General features: G+C 40.4%; 2 protein-coding genes across 2 annotated transcripts; one reads left to right on the forward strand and one right to left on the reverse strand.

Moving 5' to 3' along the window:
* Window positions 1-2,805: 2,805 nt before the first annotated feature.
* Window positions 2,806-11,021, forward strand: coasy (CoA synthase). Its single transcript, XM_084741389.1, has 9 exons — window positions 2,806-3,499; window positions 3,687-3,901; window positions 4,483-4,614; window positions 6,607-6,796; window positions 7,949-8,013; window positions 8,117-8,201; window positions 8,531-8,628; window positions 9,836-9,982; window positions 10,381-11,021. Exons 1-9 carry the CDS (start codon window positions 2,812-2,814, stop codon window positions 10,438-10,440), a joined length of 1,680 nt encoding a protein of 559 aa, XP_084597515.1. The 5' UTR covers window positions 2,806-2,811; the 3' UTR covers window positions 10,441-11,021.
* Window positions 11,022-12,428: 1,407 nt separating this feature from the next.
* On the reverse strand, window positions 12,429-24,399 carry LOC146312087 (myosin light chain kinase, smooth muscle-like). Its single transcript, XM_084741188.1, has 17 exons — window positions 24,201-24,399; window positions 22,626-22,772; window positions 20,466-20,618; window positions 20,235-20,369; window positions 19,728-19,835; window positions 19,506-19,636; window positions 19,257-19,413; window positions 18,157-18,468; window positions 17,978-18,074; window positions 17,686-17,889; window positions 17,313-17,530; window positions 16,548-16,671; window positions 15,405-15,557; window positions 14,608-14,737; window positions 14,362-14,443; window positions 14,037-14,177; window positions 12,429-13,100 (listed from the first exon to the last, which is right to left on the reverse strand). The coding sequence occupies exons 1-17, from the start codon at window positions 24,364-24,366 to the stop codon at window positions 12,895-12,897; spliced, it is 2,664 nt and encodes an 887-aa protein (XP_084597314.1). The 5' UTR covers window positions 24,367-24,399; the 3' UTR covers window positions 12,429-12,894.
* Between the last annotated feature and the right edge of the window lie 1,061 nt (window positions 24,400-25,460).

The raw sequence follows: 25,460 nt of genomic DNA on the forward strand, positions 1-25,460 counted from the left end.
TGTGTCCATCTCTGATTGTAACAGCTTCAAATGTCACTATTTTAATTGTTTTTATTTTGTATCGACCTGTCAACTGCTAGTACTCTAAAATAAAGATACAAGAGTAAGAACTCTTGAAGAAATTTCGCAGAATACCTATTTCTTGAATCCCCAACTACGTGTCCCATAATTCTCAGGCTTTTCCTCAACCAATCAATGTGCAGTTAAATATCACGTGATTATCCAACCCCCTGCTAATGTGTGAATGACTTCCACTAGTGGGAGCTCAGGTATTTGGACCGGAATGGAGTGGAAAAGATAGTTCCTCGTTGAAGATTAGCAGGAAGACGGGCTGTTCAGCAGATATGTGGACAGGGTTACTTATAAAGAGCAAGATTTATCCGCTCGCCATGTCGCTGTAGATTCGCTCCACACAGGTAAGCTAACATGCTAAACTGCAAGGCTGCCTTTCTGCCAGATTGTCAACACTTGCTCTGTATGGGCCGCACCAAATGTTGTTCATAGCAAAAAACAGACTGCTCCGTTATTATAGGGTCGTAAGTAACATCGTCAGGGTTTCTTCACGATGAATAGTTTGATCCTGTATACTCACTTTGCAAACGATTTTTATTGCACTTTCTAACAGGCAATGTGATGGTAGTACTACATAGCTAGCTAGCTGTGACTTTGAGTAGCTCTTCTCAGCTCCAACTGTCAACTGTTACTGTAAAAAAAACTGATTGTTGAATATTTTACGGCTGTCAAACATCGTGTGAGTATTGAGGCTGTTCTTCTTGTCACCAGTTAGCTAGCAAGTATGTATAGTGGCTTAACACTCAGCAACTTTCGACCTCAGTTCATTGTTTTGTTAATGCTTAAGCATGTGTTATTGAGTCAGATTTAGGGTTCAAATGCCAAACAATCTTGTGACTCTGCTGCTGAACTTAACGGTTTTTTTAAACTTAAACGTTTAAATTCAGTCTCACCAACTTGTACAGTCATATCCCCACTTTTCCTGCTGTTTTTTACAGCTGTATCTATGGTTTATAGATAATTTAACTCAATGAAATAAACTAAAAACAAAACTTTACATCAGCTTCAGGTGTTAGTTGTAGTTGTTAGAATAGAAAAAGATGTAAATGAGAAAAATGGACAACAAGACAATATTTAGTGATACCACAAAATCACAAAGTCATATGATTTAAATTCAGCTCAGTGTTCTGCAGCCGGAATAGCATACAATACGATTTAACACATTTAGTCACATTCATGTCACAAAAAGCAACTAAAGTATGACTCGACAATTTAATGTCTGACCTCTTTGTGACACAGATGTATCATGGGAATTTTAAGACAAAGGTGTATCTGAAACATGATATAGATTGATATTTTCACTTTGTATTGATCATATTGTATCGTTGTACATTGAATCAATATATCAGTCCATATCGATGTGTCATTACACCCTTAGTTAGGGGTTGTTGTGCGCGTGAATGTGTGTCATGACTTGCTTATATATACAGAAAGAGGTAAAATGAGCTGGGAAGTCAAAAATACACGTGTGATTCAGAACATGTTGAATATAAGGAACATTTCTGAATTTACCTCCCCTCTGTAGAGACGAGAGGCTCCAGTCATGAAAGGCAACAAACACTGATGCAGTGTAACCGAGTTAAAATGTTGTAAAGTCACACTGTTGATTTGTTACAGTGTAATGAGTGCTGTTGCAAGTCATTCCATTGTCTCCAAACACGTCAGGTAAACACAACAGAGGACCCATAGAGACACTGCAAGTATGTTGATAATCTCTAATTTAGTCATTCTCTTACTACTCCGGTATTTAAACAGAGGAGCTTGTCAGCAACTAAAATACAATGAATTTCACACTAACAGCGTAAAACAGTGATGCAACAGTATGTAATGTAAATATAATAAACATGACTATTGTGTAAAGAAATTTGCCTAATCCAACAAATCCAACATTTTTATCGGTTTCCGTACAACACTGGTCAGGTCTAATAATTAGAATTTAAAAATAGAAATTATTAGCAAAAATTAAATTATTAAAACATTGAAAAAATGTAACATTCTAATTTATTGCCACAGTATCTATTTTTAAAGACTTTTGAACTGATAAAAGTTTTCTGTGCATCTACCCATGTCCTGGGCTGGTCTTTGAATAGTGTAGCCTGTATTTTTGTTTAAAACAATGTAGGATTCCTTTATATTCTTTCAGCAGCGTTGTAAAACCACAATATTATTATGGCCACATTGAGGAGAAAAAGAGAGAAGGAAGATCTTCTTTTATTTGCACTTAGAGAATAAAGTAGAACTTTCAGTATTAGTGCCAGGCATTAGAACAATTAAATCAGAGCAGAAAGATATATTCTTTCTTTTCGCATTTTGAGAATAAAGTCGAAATGTTGAGAATAAATAACATGTCATGGTGTTTTGACTTTATTCTTGAAATACAAAATACAAAAAAAACTTCCTTCTCTGCTCTGTTTTTATTATTCCTGGCACCTATCCTGAAACTTCAACTCTATTCTTGACATTTTGACTTTATTCTCAAAATGGAAATTCAAACTTAAGCCTGGCCCTAATACTCTTCTGTATTTAACAGCAAAGAAATGACCACCACTGCTTGAGAGAGTGTGTAGTTAAAATTATAATTTGGTTTCAATATAAACCAAAATTAAACATTTTTTATATCACAGCCTCAACTGCTGTCTTTTTTGACTTGTCTTTTACTTTTCACTCCTTCCAGCGTTTCCCCACCCTCTGACAGCGACTCCTCAGGTACTGTGGCGACTGTGATTTCCTGCCAGTAACATGTCCATGTTCAGCACAGGCATCCTGGTGCTGACATCTCCTCTCCACACCCTCCCCCCACGCATCGCTCCTGTGCTCAGCTCTGCTGCTCAGCTCGTCGAGCGCACGCTGTACGTCCACCTCCACCCCGGGCTGAACCTGGGAGGTGGGAGCCAGCCTCGACCAGTCTTCATTCCCCCCGTGGTGGACCTGTCCACGCTTATTTCCCGCCTTTACAGCAACGCAGCTGATGTGTGCGGTCACCTGGATGTCCGTGTTTTGCTGACAAATGTTCGGGCTCAGTCAGCCGCCTGCAGCGGGACGCAGACCATCCCAAACTGCCCCTTCCCCACGCCACAGTCTCTGTCTCACTCCCCGGAGGTGGTGCTAACAGACTTTCCCCTACAGGACCCGGGCCAGTCCCATCAGGTCACCCAATGTCTGCAGAGGTACACGGGCCACTGCTACGTCTGCAGCCCCGGCCTGTCCTCAGTGCTGCTCCACCCTCAGCTGATGAAGCTGCAAGAGAAGGAGGAAGGACTGAAAGAGCCTGAAGAGAAGGCCGAACCCCTGGAGACCTACAATGATGTGGTGGTAGGGGGAACGTTTGACCGGCTCCATGGGGCCCACAAGACATTGCTCAACATCTCATGCCTGCTCGCCAACAGGAGGTTCCTTATTGGTGTTTGTGACCAAGTGATGCTGAAAAGTGAGTAGCTATTTAATCTGTAGTTTTTATTTTACTCTATTACTGTCTTCACTTTTTCTGTCTTATTGGTCAGTCATCTGTTCAGCTCTTTGAATGGCACTAACCTATGTGAAAGGTGCTATACAAATAAAGTTTGATTGATTGAGTTTGATTGACCTGGCTGACAATCTTCTCTTCCCTGATTCAGAAAAAGTGTTAAAGGAGCTGATCGAGCCCTACGCTCTGCGGGTCCAGAGGCTACAGGAGTTCCTGCATGACGTCAAACCCTCGCTGCAGCTGGAGATCGTGCCCCTTGATGACCCCTTTGGAGTGTCTGTGGTTGACCCCTTGCTGCAGTGCATTGTGGTTAGCGAGGAGACTAGACGCGGAGGCGAGGCTGTCAACAAGAAACGCATTGAGAATGTAAGTTGGGGACCTTGAGAGTACATGTTACGCAGGGGTTTCCTGTTGACTTTTCCCAGCGGGTTGAAATCCCTTCATACCTTCTGAGTGGCTGCCAGATTTTTCTTACAACAAATGGAAAAGTGACAAAACTAAAGGGATTGTTCAGGCTATTTAATGCAGGGTTGTCTGATGTACTTATCAACAATCAGTGTATTACCTAAAGGAGATGCTGGTCTGCGCACCCCCATTTTGGAGAAGCAGAGAGGAGTACCGGCGTGCAAGCTAAGTGAAGTACTGCTGTGGACAGGGTCAGAAACAAAAGGTATTTTAGCCATTACAAAAAAAAGCCCACCTAAAAAAAAAAACAATATTAGTTTCATTGTACACTATATTTTGAATATTTTCACCACCTTACCTTGCGGTCAGACAGCATTTTCTGAATTTTGTAAACTAAATATAGCTGTCTCAAATTCACCAACGTCACACAATAACACAAACAAAGTAACAGATCAAGGCAGCGATAATCCTAGTTTAGCAGTGGAGCTTGTTGTTTGGCTCCACATTAGCCCATGATGTTTTCTGTTCTGTGCTTCCTTCAGGGTCTTCCAGCTCTCATCCTCCATGAGATCCAGTTGCTCAAAGATGCACACCACACTGAGACAGAGGAGGAGAAGATCAGCTCCTCCTCTCTACGCTCACGTCTGCTGGGCACACTCCTTACCCCACCTAAAGTAGGTCATCTTTAAAGATGTTTACATTTTGATAAGGGGTTTCAATGCAGGATAAATGATGGTGGTGTTGTGGCAGCCGAACAAGAAAATGCAAAGAAAACATTTGAAAATAAGATTGAAATAAAAATTTTTTAGCATCACTCTTTCTTTCCTTATCTCAGGATTATTATAATTAAAAGGTGGTGATATCTGTTAAGGGACTATAATGGGAATATACATCAGAACATCAAAACCTTTCATTCACTTCAAATTCTTAAGAAAGTATATGCCAATTTAGTAAAAGAAAACATCTGATACAGTTTTATTTGTATGTATTAACTTCGCAAAGACCGTCAGTTAAAGTTTAGTTCATTCCTGTTTAATGAAATTCCTTTTCAAATGTTGTAGAAGCTCTGCACAGCCCGCAGTCAAGAAACAGTAACTGTCAAAATTTATGCTTCAAAGTTAATTTGATTTTTATTCACTCGCTGAAGCAAAGGATTCAATATTTTCTCACAGCATTTGAGGAGGTGAGGAATAGTGTTTCCATACAAAAAAAAACAACAGCTGTAACAAGGGTCAAACATGCAAGTCGGTCTTTTGAAAATGTAATGTTTAACTGTTTTTATAGGAGGTTCGGGTAAAAAAATAACAGATTTTCTTCCCAGCATATACCAAAGTACAAAGTGTTAAGCAATGCAACACCTACTTTATGAAAAGAAGGATGTGTGTGTTGGGAGCAGACAGGTCATTTCATTAAGTGGACAGAGTTTAGGTGAGTGTGAGCTGATCCTGGTAGTTTTCAGTTGGGGTCACGAATGATGGCTTACAGAGTGAAATTAACACATCATATGTATTGTTCCATTACAGGATTTGTTAGATTCCTGATCATCACTTTAAAGATTCACTTGAAAGGAAGATGCCCAACAGCCAGGTGACTTTCACTTTGTAATCCTCTGGTGATACAGACCATTATCAGGTTCTGTATTAGAGAGATCCCCTGCAGCACTGGGTGGAGTCTCTCTGAACAGGTTTGACTTGTTTTAGTAGCTCTTTATGTCACCTGTCAGTGCAAACGCACAGTTGTGTACATTTGTCCTTGAAGGAGCAAAATTCAATTTGCAGTTAAATATTATATATTATTATTTACACGTTGACCTTTACTTTCTGCTTTGAATGTTACAGTTATATTTTTTACCTGACCTGCAGTGCTATTTATCCATCTAGATTTTTGTGATGTAAATTGCAGAGTTTTGGCTGCAGAGACTAAATGGCACTCGGCTTGTGGCGCTCAAAGCACCCAAAAAATACGTTTGAAAAATTCAAAAGGAGTGTCTCTTTCCAGAAATCACAACCCGTTTACTCAACATAATCGACAGACCTTGTTGTGCGCATTTTTATGCAGGAACTACTTTCTCTCTGGTAGAAAGACAGCAAATTGAATAAATAGTATTTAAATGCTTTAGGGGTTTTTTTTGGTGCTTTGAGCACCACACGCTGAGTCCCATTATATTGGAGAGAATGCAGATGTCTCTTCAGGCCAGGGGAAAAAAAATATGTATTTTTGATTTAGGGGTGAACTGTCCCTTTAAGGACACTCTGGGGCTATCTGAGGTGGACCTGCACAGTTTTCTGACCATGTTGTGATTACTGTGGACCGTGTTGTAGAGCAAGTTGTAGATTAACCTGTGTACTTTTAAAATGCAACAAGTTAAACTGCAGAATTAATGGAGTAATTGTTTTTCACTGACTATGTACAACAGAAAATAAAACTGTTGTTGTGTTCTATGAGAGTTTTGGGTGTGAGCTGTGTACATGGGACAAGAAACGTGTCGACAGGAGGTTTATACTATACCAAGTTTTAGATGCTGCAGCCCTGTTATCACCTCGACACATGCTTCTTGAGGCTCTTGTGTTTAATTCTGCGGTATTTGCTGGTATACTTAAATATGAGATTAGTATTTCATCATTTTTTTCCCCTATGTCCTGCACCCTGTCTCTTTTGCACTTCAGGACACATCCCATCTCCCTCCCCTTCCATATATAATTGGCCTGACAGGAGGCAGCGGCAGTGGAAAGAGCTCCATCGCCAGGCGGCTGGAGGCTTTGGGTGCAGTCCGGATCGACTGCGACAAGCTGGGCCACGAGGTGTACCAGCCTGGTACGGCAGCCTATCACAGAGTGCTGGAAGAATTTGGGTCAGGTGAGGAAACACTGCGTCGAGGACATGGTTAGAGATGCATCATCCATCACCTTGTGGTACGTCACACACAGTCCAGGACGATGATGCACCTTTGCATTTTTTTTTTCAATATTTGAACACTTGATTGACATAATGAGGACACTGAAGTAAGTAAAGGTCAGAGTTGTGATATCTCAGACACCACTGATTTGATTTTTGATGAAAGCTGACGGGATGACTTCTGGCTTAAATGTTTTTGATTGGCCCAAGTACAGACCACTGGGGCTCTATATTGTGAGGTTAAAATTTAACATTTTAAGAGGCCATAAGGTCATGCATCACTCCTCTTAAAACCAATCCACCTCATCAATGTTGTGGGAACTTAAGACTGTCATAGTTTATTTTCCTTTTACACTATTTACATATCCTTCATGGTCAAAATGCTCTGTTTTATACAGTATGTCCTTGTTTAAAGATTCAGGTTCAGACTGGTGTGAAAATGCAATCTCAAACATGATTTCTCTGATATCACCAGTGCAATTTTTGACACATTTTGATTGAAAGACAATACCCTGTTAGACCTGCTATAGGTGGGAATATGAAAACTTAAAATAAGAAACTTTGAAAGGTCATAACTGCTCCGTCTCTCTGACTGACAGAGTACTGGCATTTAAAAAAAATGTCCTGTGGGCTGTGCCATAATTACTTGACAAAAAATATGAAGTTGTAAAATCTTGGAAGCACTAATTTGGTTTTGATTAATTTAAACGGCTGATGAATTTTGACATTAATCTGGAGTTAAAGGGTAATTCCAGTCTTTTTTAAACCTGGGCCTTATTTTATTACAAGTGTTTGGATCTAAACAACTAACAGATACAAAAAAAAATTTCACCCCATTTGGCAGCAACGATACAGGATGCAGTGGCTACAACGTTATGGGAAAATTGGGCCCCAAGTTTAAAAATACAGTAAATTTCCCTTTGAATTCCACTCACTGGATGATCAGTAGTACCTGCACAAATCAATCCACCATCAACAGACAAACATCAGGTAGGTTCTCAGTGACTACTGCAAAAAAAAGTTCCCCAATAGTTTGATTTTCATGTTGTCTTGTAAATACTACGCTGTATGAAATCTCATTGCAACGATTAATTATTTTTTTATCACTTTTAGATCTCCTGAATGAAGATAAAACCATCAACAGGCGTGCATTAGGAAGGAAGGTTTTTGGAAACAAGGTAATATGACAGGCATGAATATGTTTCAGCACATTACGACACGTGGGACTGCACTGTGTGTCGACTAGTTACCAAAGATGTTGTTTTGTTTTGTCTTGTGCAGGAGCGGTTAAAAGCCCTAACAGACATTGTTTGGCCTGAGATTGCACTTCTGGTGAAGAACAGAATCAGCCAGGCCAGAGAGGAAGGTATCATATGACCAGAGTTCTGGTGTAGCAGTGCAGTTGTTTTTATGTTTCAGCAGTTAACCATCGATAGTATGCCATGTCTCAACAACTTGTGAGAAATTTTGAATTTATTTCAGTATTAATTTGTTTGATTTGAAAATGTGATTCAGAAAACAGTGAGGATTAACAGCTTAGCTACAGCATATTGAAAAAGTACCTTTTTCCTTTTCCTTTAATTAAGCTGATGTACTTATCTTATTGACAGATGCATGGATCATAAAGGAACTGTACAGTTGCTTTGTATCAGGAGAGACTCTCCCAGAGTTGATGTGATCCTTTGCTTTTTGCAGGTAAACAGGTCTGTGTGGTGGATGCAGCAGTTCTTCTGGAGGCCGGCTGGACAGACATGGTACATGAAGTGTGGGTCACCGTCATCCCCGATGAAGAGGTAATAATAACACTATAATAATAACTGTTTTTTGTTATAACAGTATAACAAAAAACAGTGCAAGTACACAGAGATGCATAGTAGTACACAGCATAAAACAGCATGTAAAAAAAATACAGTTTATAATACACAGATAATCAATATAAATGCAGTGTTATAAACAAAACACAATTAAAAGACACATGAAACCAATAGGAAGTGCAAGCAGCAAACACCAGCCTGTACAGGTGGGTTTTAACAGCTTTTTACAATGTGGTAGAGACTCAGCTGAAAGCCAAAATGGTAAAAGCACGGTCTGGTTATTTTGATCCTGGACCGTGGAACCTCCAGAAAGAAATTGCTCAGCAGATCTGAGTAATCTTGGTGCACAGTATTGGTACTATAAGATCAGAAATTTAAGAGAGTAATATATTTGTACATCAGCTTGAGTGACTGGGAGAAAAATGTGATTATGTAAAGACGACTTTTTACTGTATACTTAGTTCATAATGGACCTTTGTGTGGCAAACAGGGGTTGCTGCATTCCTCACTGAAAACAATGGTTACAGAATGCAACAAGAAAATGTACAGGAAGTGTGTATACTAGTGGTGACAGTGGTACAGTTTCTCAGCACCACTATTGTGTCAAAGGTGTGAAGAGATGTGTCTGCGTTTGTGAAGAAGTTTCAGCACACACTCTTTTACACTGCATTTTTTTCCTTCACTGCATTGCAAATGTTTAAGCAACATGTTTTCAAAAATATTGACAGGATAAGTTTTGAAAAATATGAAAAGATGTATTAGTCTTATCACCACTCATTGCTGTCTCTTTGTTTTTTTGGATACTACCACTGGGGGGCACCAAAGTTGTAAATTTGAAATTCTACACACAACTTAAACATCAGAAACACTCGCTTACAGGGTTTCTGTAGGTCTTAAAAAGTCTAAAATAAGTCCAATAATCTTAATTGTAGGTTTATTATTAAATTAATTACTTTTATAAAGTGGCATGAACTTCATTCTCTGCAAAAAAACAAAAAACAAAAAAAAACACTAACCATTGACCCACTATCCACTAATACAAACTGCTTGTACTTTTTTGCCAGTGAGGACATGAAACAGCTCTCAAAAGGCATTAATAATGGCCATAAAAGGTCTTAAAAAGTCCTACATTTAACTTGTTGAAACCTACAGAAACCACCCGTGTCCCTTTTGTCTCCCCCCCCAGGCAGTGTTGAGGATAACAGAGCGAGACGGTGTGACATCAGAGGATGCCCTGCGCCGGCTGCAGAGCCAGTGGTCCAACGCCAAGCAAGTAGAGCACGCCAACGTGGTACTCAGCACGCTGTGGGAGCCAGAGGTCACTCGGAAACAGGTCAGACACTCATCATGCCACCAGTACAGGGTCTACATATCTGCATTATGGCTGAGTATCTGTACCCAGATCCCAGTGGCAAGTAGTGTCAGAACTTCTCCAATCATATAATACCTGCATCTTTCTTTTTTACCCAGATCTAGAAAAAAAGACAATTTGTCAAAGTTAATGGTGTTTGATGAAGACAAATGCTTAAAATGTGGCAAGGATTATTTCACGAATGCTTTTATTCACATGATGAGAGTCAAATGAGGTACTCTGATATTATCTGTGTCACTTAAAGGCAACTGGTTTTGACTTTAAAAAAAAAAAAATTATATCCAGTCCTAATCTGCATTACATGAAAGTTAAGTTTGGAAAACGGTGTAATAATTTTCCCATTATGATTTATTTTGAAGGTACTGAGAGCTTGGAATCTCCTTCAGGAGAGAATCCAGCAGAGACAAGAAGGACAGTAGGAACATGTGCAGGTCTCTGCATCATCTCAGCTGTGTCCTGTGCACACAGAGCCACAAAGCGTGTGTTGGGCCCAGCGACGTGTGCGCACAAATGACTGATCCACGCGAGGAGCCACTGCCTTAGACAGAAGTGAGAGTGGTTTACTGTGCCAGCGCAGCAAACCCGACAAGCTTCTTTGACCAATGAGACTCAGTGCCTGATTAACTTTCCACAGGTTTTTAAACAGTAGTTTTATTTGAAGATGCTTAGTGCAAATGAAAGATGATGGGTGAGGGAAAAGTTTATCCCTAACAAAAAAAATTCTGGAATTTGACCAGAATTCTTGTTTGGGATTAATAAAGTGTTACCTTATCCTGAGAATTGTAGGTCTGTTTTCATCCAAAGATTTCTTTTTTTTTTAAGAACGGCATGCCTTGTAATGGATACAGATATTCAAATGATATGCCCAATATTCATAATTTCAAGACCAAACCTCTCATAAAGTCTAATATTCTGGGCACCTTGTCAACTGCTGACACTTTATATGTTCTTTCCTCTCTCCATGTCATCTAAAAATTATGAATGTAGCTCAGAATAATAACTAATGATGAGGAAAAGGTGAGATATTATATTGAAAGATCAGAATCATAGAATGAAATTAAATTATTAAATTTATCATAGTGGCTTCATGGTTGAGAGAATATTTTAATATGCTTACTATCATTATCTAATGAGGATTTTAAATCATCAAACAAGGTACATTTTTTAGTAGGAATATGTGTAATAGATTAGGATATTTTGTAATATTATCGGTGTATCTGTCACATTGAACAAAGGTACGTAAATACACTGGGCACTGAAAAAGACAGACATCATGAAACTGGAGGGATCAGCACACTCATGGATAAAGAAAAACCTGTCGATACATAAATCAAACGGATGTGCAAAAGATTTTTGTATCATTGAATCTCTGTTGAATTGCATTGGTTGAATGAACATGAACATGAACTGTTGTATCTGAAAAAAGCCAAAAGGGACAGTAGAGTGGAAAGTAAAGTCATGATGATGTGTTTAGCTTATGGTAAATTTCATGTTGCCAGATCTGTGGGACAATTATATGTTTACATAACCGAAATAAAATACTGCTTTGTTGCTTTAGCCATACCTTCAACATTACATAGGATGGTCCACTGAAGTCTAAGTGTCTTTGGTTTTTATCTTCTTGCATGTCATCTGGAAAATGCAGTGGGATGCTTTAATAAATTGTCATTGAATTAAATGTTTCAACCTATGAGTGGTCTCTGCTTTTAAAGGGTAAAGGGTATTTATGAGCCCTATTTCTCCAGTTTATGTGTTGAAGTTACTATTGGGGACAATTTTTGAAATTGGTCTTCTACAGAGTTAAAGCGCTGCAGCTGTCAGCCAAAAAGTGGGCTGCAGTGTGATGCTTATGAGCAGTTGTGCCTGTCAGAGTACATCCACTAAAAGTTTTTCATTTTCTCATTTTTCATTTTTGCCACTGACAGGCTCAGATTGTTACTTTAAATGTCTGACAACATTATGGAAACAGTCAATATAGAGATAACCATATTTAGAAGAGTAAGATCCTTTTTTTTTAACCAGAAACAGATGATTTATCATTCTTGCCAAAGTCACCAGACTCCATCTGCAGAAACAGTCATCTAAACTCAACAGAAACTAATTAAAACTCACCAAAACCATCTTGGTTTGTCTTTCCACTGCCCCAACGATCACCAACTCTGGTTCTGGCTTAGATGCAACTATTGGACATCTTTTAGCACCCGTAATTACCCATAATGATTACATTGCAGCCCTTCTGCAGCACTTTTGTTCGGTACTGGACCAATTAAAAAAAAAAAAAATTGTTGTACCCATTAGTCACTTACATATAAAACAACCAAACTATTTTATGTTTGGTTTGGATTCAAAAAACAAAAATGTTTGCCATAAAGTAATTATTTCAAACACTGAGATTCAAACAAGTAGGTTTTTTTTTTCAGAATTCAGACTTTAATTTTAATACCTTTAAAACATTTACATTGGACGCTATTTAATGTGCAAAATGTAGAAACTTCATGTGACTAGCTGGGTGAATGGTGCTGAGCTCAGCCACAGTATCGTGATATTACTTTATTTCACTAAAACTAAGTCTTGAGCATTGGCAGTTGAACATTTTAACCACACAGTAAAAGAACAGACTTGGTAAATGCACTTGTGAAACAACAGGCTCTGGTTATGCGTGTCCAATCGTTATCATCCCATTAATGGTAGAAGACACACCGCTCTGCCTTGAAATTTTGTGTAAGCGCCCTTTTGTGTGGCGGTGAATAACTGTCCATCCATGAACTGATGTGTTCAAGTCCGGGCTTTTTAAAAATCAGCCTACTTCTGAAGAGCCTCCCTCCGGAAGAAGGAAAATGTTAAGCTGTTTTCTCAGCTGGTGTGCTCCACAGTCACATCTCCACTCTCAGTTTGGCAGAGCACATTGCTTCCCCCAGCTTGTTGCTGGCCCTGCACACATAAACCCCAGAGTCAGAAGGCTCCAAATCAGTCAGAACCAGAGAACAGAGCCCGTCTTCATGTTGCTCCATGGTCCTTCTGCACGATTCAGACACCAGCTTCTCATTCTGAAGCCACTTCACCTCCGGCTGTGGGTAACCTAGGATTGAGACAATAAGAAGTTACTGCAGAATCAAGGCGAGAAAATACACAGAACATTTAATCATCAAGGATACCAACATCAAATGTCTAAATTATTTGCAGTATCAAAACCAGCTAAGTGATCAATTCTATTCTATAATCCTGTAAAAAGGACAAATGGCTATAACTGTTGCATTTCTTTTTAAGATAGCCCAAATATACAATAAGATGCTTTAAATAAAGCTGTTGTTGCAACCACTGACAGCATATATTATTTCCTCTACTGTATATGATTGCAACAGCAGTACCTAAACAGGTAGTTACCCGAGTTAACCTACTCGTGATGGTTTGGTAGAGAAGCTCTAATTCCTTCTCCTTTCAGAAAAACTTGTTTGCCAAATTAACGGAGCAATAAGGCCAAATAATAGAAGATTAAAAATGGACAATAGCACAGTGAAGAAAAAGAGAAAGCCTAGCAGCAACTGGCAGACTATTAAAACTCATTTGGGTTGAGTTTGTCCCTTAACTTTCTTTGAGGAACTTGATTATTTTGCTCAATCCAATCGTGTCTAGAAAGGAACTGACGATTTGCGTTGCGTTATTTACTTTATTCATTGTGCACATAGTAGCGTTGGGGGCAAAAAACAATTGGTTGGGGAAAGCTCATGTTTGGGTTATTCTCGCAAAGTCTTCCATGAATCTGGGGTTCCCTTCTAGGTACGACCCAGAGCCAGCTAGCTGCTCAAGTTGAGCTCATCCTCACAAGCAATCCACTTTTAAAACATGTAGTAATTTGACCCATTAAAAATAGAAGTCATGGCAGCTGTAAGTTCATGCATTTTAGGTCTACTGCATCAGAGAGTTTAAGACTGTATGGCCTTTTTTTTGCTTTTGGCGCTTGCAGAATGTGGTGGGGCATTATTTAATGAAGTGCATCACAGTTCTGTCACTCTACCATTGACAAGGCATGTGAGCTGAGCAGTTGCTCCTTTGGGAAGGGTGGTGTCCTTCAGGGTGCGCTTGAAGCGAGGTTCACTCTGAAGCTGCTTATCCAGCGACTGGATGGCCTCCTCTGCCTCTTGGCTCCAGCCTGGCTCTGGATGAGAGGGAGCATGATGACGAATAAAACAGAAACAAGGCCTTACTGATCACAAAAGGGTAAACTTGAAGTGACAATCGGAAACTGCGAGTCATCTGCCATATGTATGTGGCTTTAGGACATAGGAGGGCATTGTGTGTGCGCATGTTAGTGTGTGCGCGCGTCTTTTTATCTGCCTTACCCTCTGAGGAGCTGCCAGGAGAGTCTGGCCTGTTAGAGAGGTTAGCCATTCGCTGTAGGGCCAGAACAGCCTTGCCAGTTTTCTAGAAGTTTAAAGGACAAATAGCAGTGGATGACAAACGACACCCATAACACAGCTTCAGGTCTATATAGCACGATGGATGGAAAGGTCAAAATAGGGAAGCACAGATAAGAAAATTGTACATTTTGTCCAATGTTGGGATAATACTCATTTTTTTAGTGTTACCTTCCACTTGCGCCTGGCCAGAAAGCGTTTCATCTTCCCCTTATTGAGGGACTTGGTGGGTCTGCGGTTCAGAGGGGTGAAGGAGACCATCCAGGGGTGGGCGAGGGCCTCGGTGCATGACAGCCTGCATCTAGAGTACAAGTGGACAGAAAGGGATTACAGGTGCTGGAAATCCTTGAAAACACTTGAATTTTAATGTGGTGTTTTCAAGGTTTGAAAAGAGCTTGAACGCTTTTCAAACTGTAGTTGCACTGCTTTCCATAATAAATCAGTTTTGACTGAATAGATTGCTTTTTAGATAAAGAAATAAAATAGGTCACAGAGCATAATTGCTTTTGCCTTCAAATAGGGCCTAATTATTCTGAGCATATATGTGTATATACATATTTAATTTATAATAGCTAAAGTGCTGGAAAAGCTTGAAAATACATCGTGAAAATGCTTAAAAAATGCTTTAATTTGAAGGTTTAGGAACCCTGGATTATCTGCTGCAAGACCCCAACTCTCTCTCACTCATATTCAGAGCTTGCCAAATGGTTTGGTACCCTGCAACTTTTCTGCAAATGTTCTGAAATGTCACAGAGAATATGTTGCTCATAATGTGACATTATCAGCTGGAGGGAAGTCATTTCCACTTTCCTTAACTTCTCCTCATAGGTGCAGAGCTTGAAATGCTGTGCGTCACAAAGAGGTACTTGAATCCAGGCGCACTGTGCGATTATCATATAGGTAACCATGGTGAAAGCTATGGGCCGCAGTCACATAAAAGAGAGAGAAAAGAAGAAAATCCGACCAACCTCCGGTCTTTCTTCAGCAGGGAGCTGATAAACTCTTTAGCTTGATCAGAGATGTCTTCAAAACTCTCCTGGTCAAACTCGTAGCGAGCAGCGGTCACATGAGCAAAAGTCTCAGCATCACTGTTCCCCTGGAAGGGAGATTCTCCACTGAGCCTACAACACAAAATAGTAAAACCATGAATGAAAATTACACAGTTCAATGTTTTTTTGCACAGACAACACATCCTCATCTTTAGTAGATGTACTCATTAAGAAAAAGAAAATATTCTTTTGAACATTGACTTAAGGGGGAATTTATTGTCTTCAGTCTATTTTCCCTCAAGCTACAGCAGGTTTGGTTGAGACTATGCACACTTAAAGAATTATAGTACTAATTTTTAATTATGGGGGGCTATAGTAACATAATATCACCAGGAGATGGCGCCAAATCTGCATTTGTAGAATCATATGGATAGAGATGAGATTTTACATATCTAGACTTGCATCACTGACAAAGTTGGTAATGTATTCCTTCTACTTTTGGTTATTTTCAAATGACTACTCAAATATAAATTTGACAAAGAACAAATAGACAATAAACACACAGGGCATTTATGTCATTTAAAGTTTTTTTTCCATCTCACATCCACAGTTTCATTCTTATTTTTAGTGTATGTTGCTGTGGCTGTAGTTCACGCTGCTGGTTCCCAACCTGGGGGTCCTGACCCCCAACAGGGGTCGCCACAGCTTCACGAGGGGGTCCAGTTGCCGTTTGTAAACACATTAGAAAGAGAGTTGATTGTTGTTCTCTTTCACAGAATGTCAAATACTGACATTGTGGGTTGGTAAAAAGAGTTTAAAAATTATATATAATAGAGACAGAATTGTACTGATGCAATATTCACAGGAAATTATCTACTGAAAAGTCATATAGATTACTCGTTTTACACAAACTTCCACCAGTTATTGTGTTCAGTATTCACAATTAATTGTGCAGTTTGTCAGTTGTTCACTACTGTTGTTGTTATGCATAAAAAATTAGGAAATATCCATAAAATGACAGGGGTTGGCAGTTTACTCCGTGGTAAAAAAGGGTTCCCTTAAGCAAAAACGTTGTGAACCAACGGTTTGAACTTTAAACCATTCAGCTGTCGTTCAACTTACAATATGAAGCAGATGACTCCGATGCTCCACATGTCCGTCTCCAGGCCCACAGGCTCATAGTTGATCACCTCGGGGGCCACAAACTCTGGTGTACCATGCATCACCATCAGAGGTTTACCCTCCTCTGAAGATCAGGACAAAAAGTTAGAGACACACTCAGAAACTCAAAGTGTCACCCTGAATGTTTTGTTTTTGCCTGCTTTTATTTGCCTATTTACAGATGGCTCCAGTCAGCTCTAAATAGACCACCCAGGGTGGAGCTGCACCGTCTGGAGCGTCACCAAATTTTCTGCCCGAATTGGCTTCACAGGCTTTGCTGCATTTATTGAGATTAAGTCTATTTAAGGAATTCCTATTATGTAATGAGCATTGTAGACATTCAGGAATTTAGACATGACACTCCTTGATGTTATTTTTGGCATGTGTTAAAATGAGTGACCCTGTGTTCACCTTGCTGTGCTGCCTGGATAAAACAGGGTAAACTAATATTAAGAGGTTTCCTGAGGCCATGAGAAGGAGAAGGAGAAGTCTGCACAAAACCAACGGCACCACACCAAGGCCGGCTGCACAGCACTGAATGCCGCCTTATAAGGACTCTTTGATTTCCCTGCATTGTAACTTTTACTAGAATACAAACAAGATGTCATTCTTTAGAATACACAAGTTGATTTATTGACTGCCCCTTGTGAGCAACTCCAAAAGTTATAAAAAGAAAGTCCCAGTGATATGATTATGAGATTGTTTACACAAATCCAGCAAACTCACCCAGTTTGCTGGCAAGGCCAAAGTCGATGATCTTAATCCGTGTCCCAGTCGTGTCCACACAGACGATGTTCTCCGGTTTGAGGTCCAGATGGATGATGTTCTGCTTGTGAACATATTGCATGCCTTCCAGGATCTGCTGCATGTAGCGGGCACTGGTGGGCTCTGTGTGCTCAAAGTTGTCGTCCACGATGCGTTCAAAGAGCTCCCCACCTGCAATACTGGGCAGACAAGTAAAACGATTCAGATCCAAAATCAACCTTCATCTACTGTACTCATCTACTGATCATGTATTGTCTTAATTAGCAGATCCCATCCTCAGATACACAATGAGTTTACCATATCAAAATCTATTTTACACTCCAATATTACTTACTATTCCATGACCATGACAACCTCTGGGCGTGTGTCATAGGCAGCCAGACACTGGACCAGTTTTGGGTGGTGAAGACAGTTCATCAGTTGAATCTCTTTGCGAGCTGCCTCCTTCTCCTTTGAGGTCCGGGCTCGGTAGAACTTCCCCGCACACTCTTGACCCGTCTCTTTGTGGGTCAGCCGGAACACCTGACCGAACTTCCCACTGCAAATGAGAGCAAATGAGACTCCGTTTATATCAGAATTGTCTGAAGTATTAAAGTTTGTTTTAACTACAAAGAATCCATGCTTACACTCCCAGCTGCTCATGCACACTGTAGTGGTCCTTGACCTTGTGTTTGGTGTCGATGGTCACTGTGACGTACGACTCAGGTTCTTCCTTCTTTTCCTCTTCAAGCACAAAAAATGACAAATAAGCTCACCCCTTCTGACAGATCGTAGATAAGTAAATCCTCTCAAACAGATCACTTACTTGCAGTAGCCATCTTGACGCTCTCTGACTCCTGGCTTGGCTCGCTGACCCCTGCTGAGTTGTAGGCTCTGACACGGAAGCGGTATTGCCCCTGAGGCTCCAGGCCTGAGCGGATGTGGTAGGATGTGTTTTTGCAACGGCTTATCACTTCAGTCCAGCTTCCAGGCTTGTGCAGACCGTCCTGTCTGACTTCCACGATGTAGCCCAACACAGCTGTGCCACCGTCGTAGCTGGGGCCCGACCAGGACAGTACCAAGGACTTCATGGACAGCTTTGAAACAACAGGTTGGGATGCTGGTGGGTCGGGACGGTCTGAGGACAAATTCAAGAACAAAATACCAACATTTGAGTCCCTACATTTAATACTTTATGGAGCGCTTTCCTGGAGTTGCAAATTTCCATATATACTTTTTATGGCCCTGTTTACACCTGTCATTATCAGTTATCTAGAGTGATCTGATCACAAGTAGACACCTCAAAGTACATGTGTGAATGACTTTGGACATATTAAATGTTGTGAGTTATTGAGTTAAAAGCAACTTAAACTTTCTGAAAAGCTGGTAATGATAGATTCTGAATCATTTGAGCCTTCTTGTAAATTCAGAAAACATTATAACGTAAGTTAAAGCTTTCTTTGTGCAAAAAACATTGTGTCGGTTTGTCCCAGCCTGTTTGTGACAACTGTTGTGTCAATGGATAAAAACAACAATGCATCTAGTTTTTGTAAACTAAAGAGATGTAGCTATGCATTTATTTGCATACAGAGTGGAGAAGTGAAATCTGATCAAAGGTGGTGTCATTCCAGAAGCATCTCTCATCTATGCCCTCTAATACCAGGTGTGAACTGACAGACTTGTCCACTTGTGATCGGATTTTAATGACAGGTGTAAACAGGGCCTATGTTATGGTCCCAAACTGGCACCATTTCTCTCTTCACTTCACTCTCTTCTGTTGTGATTTTCTGTAAATAAGCCCACATCTTTGCAAGAAGAAGTACCGATAGGGGCCTTCATGTCTGACAACAAATACTGACAGTGTTGCATCATCTCAAGTTACTGCAAAACTCTTAATACTGAACTGTAGCCCAAAGTGAGTCTCACCTATGACACTGAGGGAGACTGTATGCTGTGCAGAGCCTTCTCTGTTCCGCACTATGATGGTGTACGAGCCTGTGTCGGCTGGACAGGCCTGAGAGACCTCCACATCGCTTTGTGTCTCACTGCTCCTGACAGACATCCTCGGGCCTCTTACCACCACCTGAACAAGAGGCAAACACCAAAAACCTGGCACAGAGTTTCAAAGTAAGTGTGCAAAGTGATGGATCAAACAGCAGTAACAAACACTGTTACCTTGTCTCTGTTGTAAATCCAGCAGCAGGCCACAGGAACAGAGCTGCTCCTGAACTCACAGTGTATGCGGGCCTGCTTTCCCACTCGAACCTCCACCTGGTCTGGTGGGTCTAGAAACTCCACAGGAGGGACTAACGAGAGGCAGAGTTTGCTTAATACCAAGAAAATCTGACTGAGGTGCAATAAAATTCAACTTTTATTTCAGTGGTGCCCTCCACTCACCTTTACGTGTGGAAACTTTTCTTCCTTCCTCCTCTTGTTGGCGTTTTATGCCGGTTGGCCTGGTGGAAACTTTTGTTTGAAGGTTCTTGTCTGTGATAGCTGTGGAGACTGAAGAGGTAGGTGGACTTACAGGTGTGAGCCATGATAGGCAGGTTTAAGAAGTATTTAACCAATCACATGTGAGTAGTCAAGATTGGTTGCAGTGGCACTAAAATCAACACACTTTTGAATGAAAAGGTAGTTGCAGAACAATATTTTATCATAAACTGTAATAGCATGTCAGTGTCATTATTAACTAAACTAAAATGCATGTCACTCACAATTTCAAATGTCAGTATGTATGTTTGTTGCTGCTTCCCTGCCCTCTATTATCAGCATAATTACTATTAATTTGCATTAATTCTATAGAAGTATTCATAGTAAGAAGAAAGACAGAAAGAAGGGAGGATTTTATGGGTGTGTAACAATACAAAGACTTTTTAGGAAGCTTAAAAGTTAGTAATCTACCTTTGTCTTCTTTTTCTCTGTGTTGGCTTTTCCCTTTAGAAGCTGAGGACAATTGCTTATTTTCAGGTGACGTAACCTTGGACGTGACCTCGCTGTGCAGCTCGCGGTTGCTTGTTCTGGGAATTTCCTTTGTTGCTGTGCCATTGCAAACAGAGTGAAACAGCTTTATTGTACGCTGTGCCCGATGCTTGTGATGAATTTCTAACTCAACACGCTCGACCCCTGCTTTACCTGTGACACGCAGCACGGCGCTGCTTGACTGCTTCCCAGCAGTATTCTCAGCTGTGCAAGTGTACGTCCCAGCATCTCCAGGTGAACACCGAGTCAGAACCAGACTGGCAACACCATTTATGAAGGAAGTCTTGCTTGAACGCACCCTCTCACCTAAATGACAAAGTAAGAAAGGACAAACATAAATTATTAACAGTGTAGAGGAGTAGTGAATAACATGTAATTAAACTAGATGTTGAACTGCATTTTGTAGTAGCTTGCTGGTAGTTCAACTGTATTCATATTTGCATGGTGATTCGAGCAGTAAGAATTTTTTGCCTTTTTTGTATTGTTGATACTAATGCTAAAAACAATTTTGGGCCATAAAAGGAAAGGAATTTTTTTTATTTTACCCTTTGAACAGCCCTGCCCCCAATCTGTATCATCCTGACAGCTGAAAAGGCAGCAACCACCACACACATGACCTTTGTGTTGTGCATGTGGAAAATTTTTGAATCTGAATCTGCCACACTATAACTGAGTATATTAGTGTAGTCATGAGTACTGATTATGCTATTTATTCACCAGTTTTCAGAGAAGTTGTTGCATTTTATTGGTTTCTAGCCTAAGTGAGTAATCCTGCTTAGTGCCATACCTCCGCCTGGACTCCAGTCTCTGGAAGGCAGGTTGTATGAAGAACCAAAGCTGACATTCTGTGCACTTTCCCCTGGACAGTGGGATATTTTACTGTTTTTGGTTTATGAACTGTGAACAAGTGGGCGCTTTTGGCAATAAACTCAGTTTAGTGGCATTTTTGCTGGCATGTGACATTTTTGTAAAACCACAGTTCTAAAATAGTTGCGACTTTGAATGAAACAAATAAAAATAGGATACAATTATTTGCAAATCCTTTTTGACCTATATTCAACTGAATACAGTACAAAGACAAAATATTTGATGTTCAAACTGATAAACTTTATTGTTTTCTGTAAATATCCACTTATTCTGAATTTGGTGCCTGCAAAACTTTCCAAAAATGTTGGGACGGGCATATTTACCACTGTGATATATCACCTTTTCTCTTAACAACACAAGTGTTGAGGACACTAATTGTTGAAGTTTTGTTAGTGAAATTCCCTCATTCTTGCTTGATATATGACTTCAGGTGCTCAACAGGCTGGGGTCTCCATTGTCGCAGGTTGTGCTTCAAAATGCGTCACACATTTTCATTCTAGTACTCAAACCCCTTTACCACAAAGCCACACTCATGCAAACACGTGCAAAATATGTCTTTTCATTGTCTTGTTTAAATAAGCAGCTCTGAATTAACATCTGGATGGCTGCATATGTTGCTTCAGAACTTGCTCACAATTTTTCACAAAGCGGTGAACTTCACCCCATCCATGCATGAGTGACTGAGCCTCTTGAGGATGCCTCTTTAATACAAAATCATGATACTGTCATCTGTTACTAGTTACCGTGTTTACCCATGAAGGGTGTGTTCTGAGCATCCCACAATTTCCCCAGTCTTTTGTTGCACCTGTTACAACTTTTTTTTTGTTGCAGACATCAAATTCGGAATAAGTGTAAAACACAAAGTTTATCAGTTTGAACATTAGATGTCTTGTCTGTACTGTGTTAATCTGAATACAAGCTGAAAATGACTCAGGGCACCTCTCACCTGGGTCATAGAGCCACAGCGGGGAGGATGTGGACGACCAGGGGAAAAATATAGAGTGAAACTAGTTAAATGAGTATGATTTAGGTAGGGAAAATAAACAAAAGTTTGCTGATGCTATCATGTTGACCTCGAGTTCACTAAAATATAACTTGGATGCGTTCTTACTAGTGGCTTCCCCAAGTGTAGTTAATGATGGATAAAAAAAATAAATAAATGAATAAAGCGGGTGGGCAGCATAAACTGTTTTGGAGGACATGGCAAAAGAAACAAACAATATTTTTCCCTATGGGCAGCTTTGCTCTAATTCAACTTCTTCCAGTGAAAAGTAATTGGTAGCTTTCAAAGTCGCATCCTGAACACTGATTATTAAAATCCTTCTAAATACAGGACATGATTTGAACCCCTTCATAAGACATTTGGTTGACATATTCTAGCATCATTTCTTTGGTCATTGTGGGGAGCAGGGAGACATTTTGAAGGTATGGTAATCAGTCATTTACCATTGTGTTGCCAGGAAACGCGCAGAGGCTGACTTCCTGTGATAACACCTTGAAAAGTAGCATCACTTCCTTCACACACTGTACAGTCGCTGAGTGGTTGTTTGAAGTGAGGTGTCTCCAGCAACCGGACGGGTGTCAGTCTGGAGTCTAAACAGACCAAGAGGAGACATTAAGGACAATGGGTTTGCAAAGTGGCCAAGGCGTCACTGGTGAATAAGGGCCATCTTTTTGAAAACAAAACGAGCATTGATATGAAAAACATCTGTGTTTTAGGGGATTTTCCACCTCAGATATGATGTAACTGATCAAATTGTGCATGCACCATGTTTTAGTCCAACATGTTAATGTTAAGTAAATATAAAACTGTAGACTGGTTTGGATGTGTGGTTTTCATCTGTTTTGCCTCCAGGCAGTTAATCACCACAGTTACCTGTGGCTGTATCTACTGAAGTATTTTACAGTTGTGGGGAGTTTGACCTGGTGTTTATAAGATTTTCCCACCACATGTGTGTTTACACATGTGTATTTTGGTGTTGGAATGTCCAGCCGGGTGAGTAATGGTTGGTCACCAGTGGGTGGTGGAATGCCATCAGTGTTGTGTGCATTTGGGGGGGAAGGGGGGAAGGGGGTCACATGTCATTTCCTATATACTCTGAGTGTCATTTTTGACTACACCATCACAGAAACAGGACAGTAAATGACAGCGCAGGACTAAACCTGCCAAAACAGACAAGCTGACTAACTCAAACTCACATCTAATGATGTGCATGTATGTGTGTGTGTTTCATAAATGCTAACAAGCACGCGTCAACGAAACTAAAAAATGAGGAAGGGGCATTACATTACTACAGAACATTTGGTGCATTAAAATTGAATCGTGTTTATTGTATTTCCGAGATGAGCGCATATGAACACACCCCACATGTTGTGTTTACAACATCATGAACATCAGGACGTTTTCTGCAAGCTCTGAATTTTCACAAGTTCTATTTGAACGCAGATGGGAGATACAATTACCAATCATGCTATTTAGAGACCAACAGCAAATAAATAAATGCACACATTTGGAAAAATCTGTCAGCCTCAAGTGTGTTCTTCTATTTTATTAATTCTTTTAGAGGTGTTACTTCATCAAAGGTCATTCAACATAGATACGTTGGGTGTGCTTCTTCCATAGGCTACAATAGAACTGGTATCAAAGTCTGACTCCTTGGCTTGCATGAGGGACCCTCATAATAACATTATATAATAATAATGTGTATATACAGAGAGTTAAACCCTGAGTAAGAGTTTGAGAAGTAGCAAACCAGCCTCAGGGGAACTAACTGTATCATATGCATGCAATCTAACAGATTCCAGTATTCCTGGTTTCATGCACGCAATGCTCTCATGAGAAGGATTCAAATTAAAGAAGTTCAACTGAAGACATGAAAATCCCTGCAGGGGCTGTGGGGGGTGAAGCTCAGGATGGGTTGTTAACTGTGGCAAATGTAATAAATACATTTCAATATTAAACAATGTAGTTATTAACAAGGCAAAGAAAGTCGACTTTCCCCCTGTTCTTCTGGTCATTACCTGTTGCTGATGACACTCTCAGTTTGTTGTTCCCCATTAAACTCCTTTTAGTGGTGTCCAGTCCATCCTCCTTCTGCTTGTCCACACAAAGAGGTCTGGCTTGAGGCTTGAGGGCCAGCCGGAAAGTAGACACAAAGGTCTTTGACTTCCTACCATCCTTGTCCATCCTGGAGTAGAAATCAGACAACAGCTGAGTTTCAAATCATCAGTCAGGCCTCCTCCTCCTCTTCTTCCTCTGTTGATTGTGGTGGGTTGTGCTCAGTATGTACATGAAGTGTGAAGCTGATGTGTTTGCCTCTGTTCACACATCCTCTCTGAGATGCTAACAGGAGGAGCCTCTGCTCTCAGACTGCCTCTGAAATCACAACCCACCTCTCAGCCCCACAGTACACAGGAAACAGCCAGTTTTATCGGAAGGCCAATTAAAACACACATGTCCAGCCCCCACGGTCCCCCCTGCGCTGAGAACAGAGAGACAGAAACACACACGATAGAAAACAAAAGAGATAGTGAGAAGGGTAGGAAACGTGTGGGAGAGACAAAACATTCAAGCTGAAGAGAAACAGAGCAATGAGCTGGACACTGAGAGCAGAAACACACACCAAATAAGTATCAAAAGCACATTTTACCTGGGGGTTGACCTTCATAAAAACTTCTCCCAATAGAACATGATTACAGATTCCCACTGTCAACTTCTTTTTGCCATTTTGCCTCCTGTAAACACCTATTCCCTGTAAACACTCAGGCTGTAGGTGGAGCCACGCTACCAGAGTCACGCAGGAATCAAGAAGAGCCTGTCAGGCAGCTTTTACCACCGTGCGACAGACAACATGTAGACAAATCATTGGCTCTTTCAGACCGTGGATTTCTGGGGTAGAGTGTCTTTGAATGAAAGTGGAGAAGCAGGACCACGTGACCACAAACAGCAGCCTAAACTTCACACTTGTAAATGAGGCGCATTTGATTCTACTCATATGGGAATGGGAAGAGCAGCTGGTTGGGTGTGTCTCTAAGGTGTGCTCTCGTTCACCTTTTGTTGAATGTTTGTCACTGGTTTTCTATTATCTTAGCCAGTTGATGGGCCATTATGGTTCTTTTTGTCGCTCAGAAAAGCACTTTCACTGAAGTTCTGCAAGAGCCTCGCTGACTTTAATTTCATTTTACCTACTAACACCCACTCTAGTACTTTGCAGACAACCCTAATGTTCTCAGCTGACTAGTCTCAGCAACAGGCAAAAGGACCACATCACAGAAAAAAAG

This window comes from Lutjanus erythropterus, chromosome 17 (assembly GCF_056507025.1).
Source record: "Lutjanus erythropterus isolate fLutEry1 chromosome 17, fLutEry1.hap2, whole genome shotgun sequence".
NCBI classification, from domain to species: Eukaryota; Metazoa; Chordata; class Actinopteri; order Lutjaniformes; family Lutjanidae; genus Lutjanus; species Lutjanus erythropterus.